The sequence below is a fragment of the Vanessa cardui genome, chromosome 17 (genome assembly GCF_905220365.1).
Source record: "Vanessa cardui chromosome 17, ilVanCard2.1, whole genome shotgun sequence".
NCBI classification, from domain to species: domain Eukaryota; kingdom Metazoa; phylum Arthropoda; class Insecta; order Lepidoptera; family Nymphalidae; genus Vanessa; species Vanessa cardui.
The window spans coordinates 2,342,964-2,357,967 of NC_061139.1; the positions used below are offsets into that span (position 1 = coordinate 2,342,964).

General features: G+C 34.8%; 2 protein-coding genes across 3 annotated transcripts; both read right to left on the reverse strand.

Annotated features, from left to right (window-relative positions):
• Nucleotides 1–155: 155 nt before the first annotated feature.
• Nucleotides 156–6,012, reverse strand: LOC124536850 (slowpoke-binding protein). Of its 2 annotated transcripts, XM_047113488.1 has the most exons (10): nucleotides 5,432–6,003; nucleotides 4,744–4,873; nucleotides 4,172–4,243; nucleotides 3,799–3,901; nucleotides 2,854–3,039; nucleotides 2,147–2,328; nucleotides 1,454–1,625; nucleotides 1,053–1,169; nucleotides 809–924; nucleotides 156–258 (listed from the first exon to the last, which is right to left on the reverse strand). In XM_047113488.1, exons 1-10 carry the CDS (start codon nucleotides 5,727–5,729, stop codon nucleotides 210–212), a joined length of 1,425 nt encoding a protein of 474 aa, XP_046969444.1. In that variant the 5' UTR covers nucleotides 5,730–6,003; the 3' UTR covers nucleotides 156–209. The 2 variants fall into 2 exon arrangements, with proteins under 2 accessions (XP_046969444.1, XP_046969445.1); XM_047113489.1 differs by lacking the exon at nucleotides 4,172–4,243 and having other exon boundaries at nucleotides 168–258; nucleotides 5,432–6,012.
• Nucleotides 6,013–8,311: 2,299 nt separating this feature from the next.
• Nucleotides 8,312–14,018, reverse strand: LOC124537027 (mitochondrial 2-oxoglutarate/malate carrier protein-like). The gene is made up of 5 exons (XM_047113735.1): nucleotides 13,805–14,018; nucleotides 12,974–13,162; nucleotides 12,351–12,453; nucleotides 9,598–9,719; nucleotides 8,312–8,501 (listed from the first exon to the last, which is right to left on the reverse strand). The coding sequence occupies exons 1-5, from the start codon at nucleotides 13,936–13,938 to the stop codon at nucleotides 8,312–8,314; spliced, it is 738 nt and encodes a 245-aa protein (XP_046969691.1). The 5' UTR covers nucleotides 13,939–14,018.
• Nucleotides 14,019–15,004: the final 986 nt, after the last annotated feature.

The window sequence follows — 15,004 nt, forward strand, 5'->3', positions numbered from 1 at the left end:
GCAAGTTTCGTATTTAAGAAGGCTTCTATTTGACAATTTTTTTCTCTAGTTCTAAATATCCGTTTAATCGGGACTTAAAACGTAGCTTATTTTTCTCTTATTGATTTTATGCATCAGTTAAAGAAAAAATCTAATTTTTTTAATTTTTTATTAGATTAACAGATACATTGGGTATAAAATATTTCATTAAGTCGATTATCTGGTTGTTACTACCACTGCCACTCTTCCGTGTAGTCTTGATCTAGTTGGACGTATCTCCTGGAATATAAAGAAAATACTTTATGCACACAAACTAAAACCACATGTACGTTTCGGAACGAACGACAGAAGTGAGATCTTAAACTGTTTGAAGGCTAGATCTGTGGGTTAGAGTGAGATAAGAGATGCCTACATGCCGCTACCGTATACGTAATAGAAAAGGAAGATATACTAGCGCTGTAACGCGTTACGTAACGCAGCGCTATACCCTCCCATAGGAAGTTATTAAGTCGTACCTCCTATACCTCTAAATGTAATCTTATCATGAGACAAAAAAAAGTCTAGAAACTAAGCAGTGAACAAGCAATGTGCTATATTCTGCATGAAGTGAATCTTGCAAATTATATAATTTTGACGTCGACGCTGTCTAAATTTTACAGAATTTAGGATTTCATTTCTCCTCAACTCCAACTAGTTAATTTAGGCCCAATTACCAGGGCCGTACTATAACGCGGGGCCCTGGGCACTTGCCCAACGAACGCAGAACATGCGTGTATGGTAGAGTTAATTTTAAACGACCAGATAAGAAGATCTCTTTAATTTATAGCACCTGCGCGTGGGCGGGGTTCCAGGCGAACCGGGCGCGCGGCGTGGCGGAGTGTGCTGACGACGCGCCACCTCGCCCAGCAGCGACAGGCAGGAGCGAGATAGTCGCTGGCTGAAGTTCTGGAGTACGAAGATACAGTATCACAATTGAAAGAGTAAAAGAGACAGAGAATGTAAGCTAAAAATAGAATATATTAAATGTCAACTAATTGGTTAAATTAATCAACTCTCGTATACAGAATACTCACGGGTAAACAAGATCCTTTCATTTCTCGTAAGTCGATTTTCCGAAACAGTTCGCATAGAAGCAATTCGTGAAGATTTGGAGGATGAGGGCCGAAGAGCATTTCTATAATATCAACAACCTAAAGCAAAACGAAAGTATTAGCATGACGCCGTATATTTTGGTATCACAATTTCGAATAAGAAATACATAGAGAATAATGTGATATTATCAAATTTTGTTCCTTGGTGTATTTAAGAAATAAACTAATTTTGTAGGAATGCTTTCAGATAATATTCGAAATATGTTTTGTTCGTTAGAAAACGCAGATATGACGAATACATATACACTAAATTAACCATCCAAAGTTAAGTCCTTGACGTTTCAAAGTTAAACAATCTCAAGACAATACGTTCAATTACTGACTTGCGAGTAATTATTAGCCAAGTCAGGTAAGAGCGTGAGGTCGGTGTCGGTGCCGGCGCACATCTCGAACAGCACGTGGCCCAGCGACAGCGTCTCCACGCGATCGAGCGCGGCGGAGCGCGCCGGCGGCCGTGGGGTCGCCCCTATCAGGGTGTTCTCGAGCCCGCAGAGTCTGGCAACAAAGTCAATTAAAAAGCCCTCAAGCACTTTCCTATTCGAGTTTTCAGTAGCAAGAAAAAGATTTTTTTCCCCCTTGATTCAATGAGTCTAAGTCGGAAAAGCACGCACAGGTTTCCCTTAGGGTTAAGTTCTCCTCTTTGAGGAGAAGGTTAGAGGCATATTCCACCACGCTGCTCCAATGCGTGTTGGTGGATTCAGAGTTGCACAATTTCATCAAAAATTAGAAACATGCAAGTTTCTTACGTTTTCCGTCACTGCCGAGCTCGAGAAAAATTTTAAACACGCATTAAGCACATGGAAATTCATAGCCTCTTAACCCTGAATTATCGGTTAAGAGCTCTCTAGCTACTGGGCTAGCTCAGCTTGAAAAAGAAATGTATAAGAAAAACTTAAAAGATGTTATGTAAATAACCCATATAACCAAATAGGTAAAGGATTTATATGTATTCAAATTTGAAATCACGCCATTTACAACCAAGTGTAAAAAAATGATAATGAATATCCCAATGTTACCTTGCTACGCCATTTTGAACCATCACATTCCCGCTATGCAGGTGACGGAATGGCGGGAAACCCTTCTCCTTAAGAAACAACAGCCCCTCCAATATCTGCCGTCCGAACCTTGCTACTTGCGTAGGAGGGAGGCCCGTGCCAGTAGATCCGTACTTACGACTGTACTCATCACTCCAAGTACTCTGCAATGCATATTTTTATAAACTTAATATTAATAGAAATTCACGACGTAACCCCAGTTGCGGTCGTCATAAAATGGATATTTACAACAAAATATGCAACCTTCCTAAGGTTCATTTTAGAAAGGAATTATGTCTTATGTCTTTGATCACACCATATCCATTAATATTTAATCATGTTAAATTGAAAATATGGTGAAAGATAAGACCTATGTAATATGTATGTATGATAGTATATAACATATCATGTCATCAGCCTTTTGTTGTCCCCTGCTGAACATAGGCTTCCCCTAAAACGCGCCACGCTGCTCAGTCCTCTGCTTCCCTCATCTAACCTCCACCGGTGATCCTGCGAAGCTCATCGGACCAAGGGTTCGGAGGTCGTCCTACATTACCCTTAAGAAGACGCGGAGTCCACCCTAGGACTCGTCTGAGCAATTTAAAATATACTAAGAAAGAGGAATCTCTAAATAAGTTAAGGTCTTCAATACTTTCTAGATGTATTTCAGTGTCTGTTTAAAAAGTTACCTTATAAATTAAATCCTTCAAACTGCCCCGGGAATTGTACGGTAGCACAGCCAATGCGTGTCCGTTGCATAGCTCGAGGTCCAACACGGGGTAGATGTAGGGATGGTGTAATGCGCGGAACAGTTCCATGATGAGTCCTCGCGAATGTTCATTCTGTTCTATGGGGCATCTACTAGACAGGGGCGTCTGTTGACATGAAATCAATTAATTAGTAATAAACTAATGTGTTTTTTAAGAGTCGAGATGGCTCAGTGGTTAGAGCGATTGCATCTTAATCGATGATTGTGGGTTCAAACCCAGGCAAGCACCACGGAATATTCATGTACTTAATTTGTGTTTATAATTCATCTCGTGCTCGGAGGTGAAGGAAAACATTTTAAGGAAACCTGCATGTGACTAATGTCATAGAAATTCTGCGACATGTTTATCCACTAAGCCGCATTGGAACAGCGTGGTGGAATATGTTCCAATCTTTCTCCTCAAAGGGAGAGGAGGCCTTAGCCCAGCAGTGAGAAAGTTTGTTTTACATATTGCTTTTATTGTTTGCTATTTATATTTGCTCCTATAAAGTCTTCATTAAAAGTATAACATATTCTTGGTCCCATTGGTGACAAGACGGCTGATTAATTTACCTAAAGCACCAAAATTGCGATTCAACCGGGAAAGCTGGTAGCATTCTTGCCACGCTGTCATTATTTACAGTTTTTATTTTTATTTGTGTATAATTAAAGCCTTAACAATTATAATTAAATATATAAAAAATATATATTTAGGAAATTAATTTTAATTTAGACAGTCAGAAAGAAGCAAAGCTTACATTCGAAAAAGAAACCGAAATTCATTAAAGATTACACAAATATTAACGAAACAGAGTTTATTTCTTGTTAGTATATAAGAATATACACCAGTAATCTTTCAATGCTTCATTTAAATCAATTAACTTACCAATATGAGGAGGCGGTCTGCCTTAATGGAATTATCGTGAATTGCAAACCATTTCTTGCTCGCTCGCGAACCTATAGGGTTCAGTGAAGATATCATACTGTATCTGAAAATATTTATGAAACAAAACTATTATTATTTTTCGTTTATTATCTGTTGTCCGCTTTTAAAACAATTTACCAATAAGAAAATTGAAAATTATTGAACTGGCAACATTTAAAAGAAAAACATGAATTAATAAAATAATATGTATTCATATTTAAACTAATTTCACGTTCTTTTCGAATTAAGAACATCGCTTTCAAATTCTCATAGTATAGCTTCAGATTTGGCAATGGTATCCGTTATATCTTAGTCTGTATATAAATATACATACCTCGTAGAGTGCGACAAATATTCATTACAAATAGCTAAAGCCACCGAGCTTTCCATCGACTGTTCGGCCAGTCTGTTTTGAGAAAAAGACAGAGTTACACATCAAGAACATTGCAATTAACAACAAGATTTTAGTGCAATTAATATCAAGACTGTGCTGAAATAACAAACACATAAAAACAGAAAATACAAGCATATAATAACAGTTTAAAAGATTACCTTTGCCTAAGTTTAATTGGGGGATAAGCATATTATAATTGGCCAACGCGCTATCTATCGAATTGTCAAAATGTTATACCATTTGTGTCTACAATAACAGGTGTTACCTCTATCTAACTATACGGGGTAAGCTGAAACACAACAATTGAAACTTTTTATTACTTAGCAATAGTTTTAAGTGCATGAGCAGTACTACATATTTGCACAAATCCTAATATCCGATAAAACCATTTCTGAATTAAGCTTGTTAGCTTCCGAATTTATTGTTTTACCTTGAACACTTCAGTTTAATAAAAATAATAACATGTTTTAAAAACTCAAAAACTCTCAATTTGGCCCTTTTGCAATTTGTACCTGGGAGAAGCCGTCGGTTCCGATGGAGATGATTTCCCAGAGCCTGAACCCATGATGGATTTATTGAACAGCAATTTCGCTAGAGAGTCGATCTTTTGAGCTACGAGTGGAGTGCGTTCGGAATTTTCCTCTACAATTAGAAAAAAAAATGAATATTACGAATATACTACAAATATTAAACAGGCGTGTAGTTTTCTGACGAAGAAGGGTCAATCAATCTCAATCCGTATTTATCACGAGAGATATATAAGTAAATGCTAAATATTAATATTGATCTTGCTTAATTGTTATTTTTGTCAGCTCTAATTGAAGCAACACTAAAGCTTGTACAAAAATTGTTTTATACCTTACACATTAGTTTTGTGGGTGGCTGGTAGTTATTAGATCTGATGATAATCTTGCTTATGAAAAAGATACATCTATCGTACTGCTTTCTCACATAATTATATCACTATTTGTTCAAAATCGAATATAAATTTAAATAAAGGAAAGTTAAAGCCTTAAGTCTTCTTTGAACGACACGAACAACTAAACTGTTAAAAATCATTAGCGTCAAAATATCTACCAATATAACTAGTTAGATAAACAAATTGATTTATTGAATAATTTTTATATTTGTTAATTAACATCAAATTATTGTCGATTAAAATTTAATTATATTCATAATTAATTGTACAATTAATGTTACCTTCGCTTTCTTCTTTATCTGTGGACACGGATCGTATACGGAAGGCATCTCTCTTGTTGGCTGCGGCTACGGATTCTGGGTTAAATTCAGCAGCTGACTGCGCTCTCCTGCAAGCGCTGCGGCGCTTCTTTTTCCTATAACTAGATCTGGATCGTTCCTGGTAAAACCTGTCGTGTCCCGTCGTTTCGGGCTCCTTCTGATCCTTCGTTTCCCCCGACTTCATATGCTGATACAAATTGAACATTTTCACCGTTCTTCTATAAAGATACGCTTTGAAATCTTCAAATTTAAACAGCATCTAGCTGCATCCTCGTACCGAATATTATCAACGAATGAAACGACGATAATTTTATATGCGCACTTGGAGTTAAGGACGAATTTGAATAATCTTATTAGATTTATGAATATTTGAACACGTGATCGGCAACAGAGTAACATTCGAATTTCAGAGAAGCGTCACAACCCCGGGGTGTTCTTCGACGTACTACGAGGACTAATTAAAGACCTACGAGTGCGGTAAGCTGGGCTGCGCGCCTACGTTTATATCTAGGTGAATGTTATATGTTAGAACCTATTATGTTTTTCTTTTAAGTTGATAGAAAAGTAGCTCGTAGAAAAGGAAACCTAAATCTAGCACTGAATGGCTATACCCGAGGTACTCGTTTTTTTTCTTATAATTTTAATGTACTCATGTATTTATGTTAAGATCGTTCTGTACAAAGAAATAATAATCAAATACTTATAAATGTAATGATAACGTTTAAAACATGAATTAAGATAAGCAATATTTTGTCTTTTGAATCACAAAAATTGGTATTATTTTTACTGGTGATAAGACTTCGTTTATGTCTGGTAGAGACCAACTATTCATCGGCTATTCTTCCGCCAAACCGCAGGCATTGTCGTGATCTTAGAAACATATTATTTGGCTCCCAAACTTGTAAGGAATTGTTCATATTTCTTACCACAAGGTAATATATTTACCCATTTGACATAGGCAGGTGAGCGGACAAATGGGCCATAGGTATTTAATAATTATAAGAAAGTGTTTTTAATAGATTGTTTTTGTAGTTTGTCTCCTTGAATGCGGAAAAGGATCAACGATATGAGAGCAGGACCGAATTCAGCAGTCTGACAGTCCAGAGGCAACATGTGTAGGGGCAAAAGTGAAGGCCCCAAACTATTTCAAAATGCGACATCTTTTTTTAAATCAGTTATCAGATTTCAATAAAATAAAATAGAAGAATACTTAATTATATATTCTTATATTTTAGTATATTTAGGTACGTAGATAATACTTATTATATTGAATGTATCGGTATTAGAATTGGATAAACACTCCTAAATATGCATACCGAATAGAACCCATCGATAAATTAAAGTAAATTCAATTGACATTATTTATTATTTTACTTAATTTATTTTACAAAAAAAATGATTACACTCCTAGTTACAGTAACGTCGTTTACACAATTATATTAAAGTGATTTTTGCCATTCAATATACAAGTACATCACAGAATAGTTTGCATTGACGTCATTATCAAAAGATTAGAACTTATTTGAGGTTAGAATATTTTTAATGTAGTGTTTCATATTTCGCATATATCTTATCGAATAGCAGCAAAGACACAGTGGTATGTATCGCCATCCTCACGTAGTAGGGAACGAAACCTTTCCAGAAATACCATATTCCTTTTTTATGGAGAATATCGGAAAAAATCTCCGACATTTGTATCCCCCTCCGTTTTGCTTGGTATCTAAAATGTCAAAAAACTTGTATACACTTAAAAATGATGAGTTTATTTTTATTATTATAGAATAAGGACTGCTACTATAAATCTCAATGTAATCCGTTTATCTGAGTCTTTTACGTCTTTGCTGAATCAATTTTCTTGAGGCTTTTGTGAAAATGCGTGTATGTAGAAAAGTTTTATCAATAAAGTCGCAGTTTCAGCTGCACTGTGTGATTGGGCAAAACTTCGTTTTTATTCAAAATGTTTTTTAGGAACATTGAAACCTACCTATCACAGGTATTGTTACTCATCAACATTTGTCGTCAAAATGATTTATTATTTATTTAAAATACTTTAATCCATAACACATGGCAATATATGGCCTTGTCACTTATAGCGATCTCTCACAGAAAACCTTTGGTGATAGGAGCTTAGAACGAAAACAGGTTACTGAAGAAAAATATATAGAAAAAAGATAAGGAGTATAATATAGTAATATTTATACTAAGGTATAATAATAATAACTACACATAAATACATCCCAATAATACACACACATAAATATAATACACATATATCAAAATATATATACACAATTATAAACTACATATTATTACATACGTGCATACATTATTTAGATATGGATAGGTAATAGTTTCTTAAACGATGCTTAAAGATTGCCAAGTGCATTCCAGAGTTTGACGCTTTTCACGGTGAAAGATTAACGTAGGTTTATGTCCGGCTGCAATGTGTAACGAGTTTTTTGTCCTCACTAGAACGCAGGTTGTGCGTGCTGTCAAACCTAAGCAATTTGCAGCGTTCTTTAAGGTAAGGTGGTGTATGTTCAACTTATAATATAGAATAAAGAAGAGATAAGGCGTGCAAGTTTCTGATTGGCAGCCACTTTAACTGAGACAGATACTGCGAAACGTGATCATACTTACGCAGACCAAATATGAATCTAATGGCCAAATTTTAAAGCCGTTCTAATTTATTCAGAAGGTCTTTAGTTAAATCGATATATCAGGCGTCGGCATAATCTAATATTTGAAAAAGAAAACCATTGGCTAAGCTGATCTTAGCCTTGATGGGTAGTAAATTTTTCCTTCACCTTAAAAAACCAATGATGGCATACATCTTACAACTCATTTCTGCAGCCTGAGGTACCTAGGAGAAGGAAACATCCAGAAGTAATCCAAGATTTCTAACAGTTTCTTGTAGCGGTAGTACGTGGCCATCAAACATGATTGGAGATAGTTAGTTTTGTCTTTGACCCTCGAAAGAAGAAGAAAGAGACTGCCAAATACAGCTATTTGCGACTTCCTTGGATTCACTCTGAGAGCGTAAGATCTACATCATTCAAAGATTTTTGTCAGATCATTAATCAAAGTCGCAACAGTCTCGTTGATACCGTCCAAGGGAGATAGATGATAGGAGGAAGAGATAAGTGTAGAGAGAGAGAGAGAGAGAGAGAGAGAATAGAAAAGAGGAGAGGAGAGAGTACACCACCTTGTGGGACATCGGAGGGAATATCTAAAAAAGGTGAAGACCTATTGTTTGCCGTTATGCATTGCTGTCGATTGAATAGGTAAGAACAGAACCTATCAATAGCAGTAGAACCTATGTTTAACGATTTAAGTATTGCCAATCATATGCCATAGTCGATGGTATTAAAAGCATTCGAAAAGTCTAGAAGAGCTAGTATAGTTACGCATTTGTTATCAATTCCGCTACGTATATCGTCACATACTTTAGTGAGAGCTGTAACCATACTATGGCCTTTTCTAAACCAAGATTGGAAAGTGGTGACAATTTTATTTATAGAGAAGAATTGACTTAGTTGATAATGAACTACACGTTCTAGAACTTTCGAGAAAAAAGGAAGAACAGATAGAGGTCTAAAATGAGAAGGTTTGGGAATAGGAATTACTAGGGCTTTGCGCCATTTAGAAGGAAAAGTACCAGTTGACAGGGAGTAATTAAATATATGGAATAAAGTAGGTAAAATATTGTTGAGGTTAACGAGAATTAGTTTTCGACTTATTTCATCCCTACCAAATGAATTCCAAATGATGGAACCTTGTTTAAATTAATGACAAATAGTATACATTAGTTCAGTTAAAATTCTAGTTTGTTTTTTTTTTTTGTTTTTCTTATAAAGCATATAGTACCACTTTATAACTGGCCAGTAAATCTCTAAAACTAGTTCTTTGAAAAATTGTTAGAATTTAATAATTTGCAATCAAGAACCATTTTTAATTTTTTGCTTAACTACGACTGGAGCTCTCAAAATGAAAACATGACCGATTTTTACGTGCTGCCATCGTCCCATAATCTGTAACACTGGCTTTCATTATTAATATATGAGATGATTTTCTAGAAATACTACTCGTACGATGATAAGAGTGAGATAAGATTTGTTCATAATTACTTCGTCTTAACGAGATCAATCGGCAAAGAGAAGACGGCCGTCAGGAAGCTGGAGATAAACGAGGTATATATGTGTAGAGACAGACCCTTCGCCAGCTTCTTCTCTCGGAATTTTTCTCGAACCTAAAGCATCAAACTTACTGTAAGATTAATGATTAAAAATCAAACTTCAACTACACAAAGAAGTTTAGTAAGAGTTATAGTTTTCTTCCATGTCTGGCTGTCTGTTAGTCCCATTTTATCTTTGAAGCGGGTAAAAATTCCCAATGTAATGTTTAGTCGTTATTGTATCAAAAACCCATCAAATCTCAAAAGTCATAACTCTAAATACCTTCATATTTGCTTATCGTAAAATTAGCGTATAACGAAATAGGTAGTTACAGGTCATTGGTTAGGAAATGAAAATTTTAACAGATGATTCTGAGTTCAAACGCGGGGCAAGGTCCACTGAATTCGTGTGCCTAATTTGTAATAATCCATCTCATGCCCCCTGCATGCGGTGAATGAGAATCTGTGCACTGAAGTAGTGTGGATAAGCAAGCTTTCAAATCTTCTATTTAAAAGGTTGAGGAGGCTTTTACCCAAAGTGAGTCATAAACAGGCTGTTACTTTATGATTGCCGTAAGTAAATTATAATTACAGTTATTTGATATTTACCAATTTTTTTACTACATCTACGAATGTCTTGTTCACGAGATTCAACAATAACAAAATAGCCTGTAAATTCCTCACTGCTGGGCTTAGGCCTCTTCGCCCTTGGAGGAGAAGGTTTGGAACATATTCCAAAACTAGATAATGTCGAAATATCGAGTTCCGCAAAAATAAAATTAAAAGTTATGGCAAATATCCCGTATTATACAACTGTAATAAAAATTGACCAAGTAAATTTAAAATCAATTATAATATTTAATTTTGAAGAGTATTATAGTACATATTTAACGGCATTGCTTTACCATATCGATAAAGATAGTTAATATGGCTGAAAACGCTAATCTTATTTATTTAAACTAATTGTGTAATCCTATTTTGGTTTTGGTTACGAGTAAAATAATACTTTGTGTATTAAGTTACATTGTAAGTTGCCGGATTACCAAATAAATAAATCTTAGCGACTACTATCCATGATAGCATAATTTATATTGTCTATACTAATATTATAACTGCAAAAGTAACTCTGCATGGCTGTTTAGCTTTCACAGCCATACGATTAAACTGAATTTAATAAATTTTGCTATGACATTTAACCACAATCCGCGTTTTCGATATAAAAAAATGTGTTTTTTGTGACATCACATTAGAAACCTCTAAAATTATCATTGTTACTCTTCTATCATGTATACATATATTATACATAAAAATTCCACTTGAATTACTCAAAACTTGGCGTTCGAATACGATAATTTCTCTAAGTTAATTTAATTTTCTTTAATTTAGGAAAAAGAGAAACTGCAGAATTCATTGCCGATCTTTTGATTACATGCGTAATCGGTGATATGTTTAATTAATCTTATAACGTGGAAACAATATTATTGTGGTAATATCCCGTTAATTTAGGTAGGTCCCTAAAGCAAGGATACAATCGTAGGCAGATATTCCAAATAACCTGATCAGATTTAGTTGTCCAACTCTAAGCCTACTCGTTTATATACTAAAAATGTGTATCAATTTTATGCATAAAAATCACTGTTTGTTTTCTAAGGACTTAGTCACATCGGACCTCAGATAAGCTACTATACCTATATTAGGTATATAAGCTGACACGCTTAACAAAAACCTTTTACAGATTTTATGTTGTTCCTGTACTAATATCTTTGCAATCTAGACATACCTATAACAAAATTCGAGTGTCTGTTTGTAATATTAAAATAGCCCTTTCTTACTCAATGCATATATATTTACACGGTCCATAAACCAAAATAATATTTTTTACAATTTTTGTCTGTCTGTCTGTCTGTTCCAGCTAATCTCAGGAACGTCTGGACCGATTTTGACGGCACTATATAACTTGTATAATAAGGAGTAAGGTAGGCCACAATATTTTTTTTGTTAAATTCAAACGCGTAAAAGGTCGCGGGCACAGCTAGTCTAAATGTAACTAATAATTTTTAGAACCGTTAGTTTTACTATAATCTATACTAAAAAAAGAACATGTCATAACTGACTGATACTTCATTGCCAAGCGTAAACTATTAAAGTTAGGGCCATGAAATTTGGTGAGCAGGATCGTTTTATTGCGAAGACGCCCAATAAGGAAGCAATTTCGAAAATTCTAACCCCTAAGAGCGTGAAATAGAGGTTGAAAGCTTGTATAGAAGTTTGTCATTTTTAAAGCCGTGGGCAACGATTTTTTAACGACAAGCACTTTGCTTGTCGTTAAAAAATCAAATGGACATGTAACACTACGAGTAATCAAATTCCAAATCATTAATATGCAACTAAGTTTTTATGATCTATTTTTAATATTCCTCTTTTGCTCGGGGGTAAAAGAGAACGCAAGAAAGAGAGAATGAAATTTTTTGATATGTTCGCATAAAAGCAGTCCGGTGGAATGTGCATAATGCATATAAGAGCAAATCCTCATTAATTATAATTTTGGCGCACTTTTTTTATTGTAAACAAATACACAGATCTTTATTTTGAATGATTCTAAGACTTCTTCGGATCGTAAGAGGATTATGGTATTTGTGTGTGTTTTAATCATTAAATAACCAATTATTGGTTCTAAGCAAACATTGCTTATAATAATCTATTTACCTGTGAATAGCTCCCAATTTGCCCAACGCTGACCAGGACTGACCTTCCGAGGGTCAATGACCCCCCACGAAACAAGGCACGCATACCTTCTTCTTTACATATTCTGCATTAAAGTATGATTAGAAGTAATACCTAATTTTCAAAGTCAGTCGTCACAGATAATATACATAATTTTTGTTTTTTTTTAATTAGTTTTCGTTTATGTGTGCACGGATCAGGCGGGACCAGCTTGATTCCTTTACGAATTGAAGCCAAAAGTGAGTAGCAGCCTTTTATTGAGTAGACACTCACTAAGGAAGTAATTTTGTAAATTCTACCCCTAAGGGCGTGAAATAGGGTTTGAAAGTTTTTTGTTGGAAGTCGTGGGCAAGAGTTAGTTCATTAATAAATGGAAAAAAATTACCATATTTAAAACAAAACGCAATGTATATGACATTTTTTTTAAAATTAGTTTTCGTTTATCTGTGTACGGATCAGGCGGGACCAGCTTGATTCCTTTTATGAATTGACAAACTATTTATACGCTATTAAGAAAATTAATTCCATTAATCTGTTAAGTTATTTTTGTTAATCTTTTTCGATAAATTCAATACAGTTTTAAATAAGAAATAAAGAATACGAACTTATGAAGAGCGTGAAAAGCCCCTCTGTATCTTTTTGGACAGCTGCAGTATATACAGGGCTCCAAAGGTCCGTCTGCCATTAATCTTACTAAAACCACTTCCGATGGGTGTCCGGCAATAGCTCCAGCCAGCCCTGCAGTTATACCAATTGCGATCTTTTCATAAATAGCTGGATATTTTTCATATTTTCTGCAGGAGAGGAGAAGAGAATAAAGATATTTGAGGGTAATATCATAGCCAATAGTAAGATTTAAATTAAGAATTAGTCATTTTAATTTAGTCAAAACACGTTTTCTTCTGTTTTGCGTAATTAAGCCCTTATAATATTTGAGCGGACTATTAAGATGAACTCTAAGTTATTCATACAATTTATATTGAAAATTTACTCAGTAGCAATTTTTTTACTTTAATAATATTTTTTTAATTTTTTAGGCTACACAAAAGATATGAAAAGCTACACCGGTACTTTTACTGCATACATAACTGTGAAAGGGCAAGCCAAATTGATTATTATAATTATAATATACTAAATATTCGACAACATCCCATACATTACTCTGATCCCAATGTAAGAAGCTAAAGCACTTGTGTTATGCATTGTATTAAATCTGATGGTATCACAAACACCCAGATCCAAGACAACATATAAAACTAATCAACTTTTTCTTCATCGACTCGGCCGGGAATCGGACCCGGGACATAGTGGCGTAACCATGAAAACTGGTGTACACACAGCTCGACTACAGAGGTCGTCAATTATCCCATATTTTTTTAAGTTTCTTCATATTTATAAATATAAAATTGGTATATAATATAGCACTTATAAATTACCTGTAGTGTAGATTATAGAGCCCATGATACACACCAAGTCTAGTAGTAGTGTTGGTGATCTGTCTCAACAATCCAGCCGAGAGTCCGGCGTACAACGCCTTGAACCCTTTGCATCGTAACAGTTGCTGCGCCATTTCTCTCGTCGTACAATATCGAGAAATCAACTGTAGACGCACTTTGATCAGGTCTAAGGGATGTACGATTGTTGTTGCTACCATACTAAAAATTACAAATATATTTATTTAAGCTATAAATCAACGTGACTGATTTATATGATTCTAGCGACACGCCGCGGCTTTGCACGGGTGCAATACTCAGGCTCATACTAGATATACTACAGAATTTGTTTATTTACGACATCACATTGCAAACTTCTAAAATTATCAGCGTTTCTTTAAAATTTTGTTCATGTATTATATACAAAAATGTTCCCCTTGAATTACACTATCTATTAAAAAAACCGCATCAAAATCCGTTGCGTAGTTTTAAAGATTTAAGCGTACATAGGGACATAGGGATAGAAAAAGCGACTTTGTTTATACAATTATGAAATTCTGCCACATCCGCATTGGAACAGTGTGGTTAAATGAGCTCCAAGCCTTCTCCTCAAAGGGACAGGCCTCGCAGTGGAAAATTGGCAGGCAGGTGGAGGTCTTATAGTCTCCTACTAAGGAGACATATATTCATAAACTCATACGTTACTTTAGACCAATATATAATATAAAATAGTACCCAGAAAATCCTCCCAACACCATTGCAATATGCCATGGCGCGTCCTTCTTTGTCCGTACAGCTCTTTGAGACATACCTTGACCATGATTAGATTTTTTAATCACTATATATTTTTATAAAAATTAATGTAATTTTATCAATAAAGTATAAACATTTTTAATTAGGCGTTAAATTAAAGTATATATTTTGACTTTTTAATTTATGTACGTTTCATTTCTGACAGATTTGACACATTCTCGCCTTTTTTTTTAATATTAGTTTTGACAATTTCTGACACCGACAGTATGTACAATCGAGGGAAGAAAAGGTTCGTCACCTTAAGATCTATTTTCGTGTGCGCAGTATGAGCGATAATCTGTTTTACCGATCGAGAATGACATATTGCGTCGCAATGATTTGATGTTTAGATTCAAAAGGCACTATGAGCTTAATACTTGATAAAGGAATGACTTTAAAAACTGACGAAGG

Excerpts from the sequence above, each read along its gene's own strand:
- LOC124537027 (XM_047113735.1), bottom strand. The coding sequence starts at position 13,938 with ATGGCGCAGCAACTGTTACGATGCAAAGGGTTCAAGGCGTTGTACGCC. Across the intron at positions 12,454-12,973 it reads GCTTTTCACGCTCTTCATAA|AATATGTAAAGAAGAAGGTA; the intron begins GTTCGTATTCTT and ends ACTTTAATGCAG. Across the intron at positions 8,502-9,597 it reads ATTGATCTCGTTAAGACGAA|AGTGAATCCAAGGAAGTCGC; the intron begins GTAATTATGAAC and ends TTACGCTCTCAG.
- LOC124536850 (XM_047113488.1), bottom strand. The coding sequence starts at position 5,729 with ATGCTGTTTAAATTTGAAGATTTCAAAGCGTATCTTTATAGAAGAACG. Across the intron at positions 4,244-4,743 it reads GAACCGACGGCTTCTCCCAG|ACTGGCCGAACAGTCGATGG; the intron begins GTACAAATTGCA and ends TTCTCAAAACAG. Across the intron at positions 1,170-1,453 it reads TGGCTAATAATTACTCGCAA|GTTGTTGATATTATAGAAAT; the intron begins GTCAGTAATTGA and ends GTTTTGCTTTAG.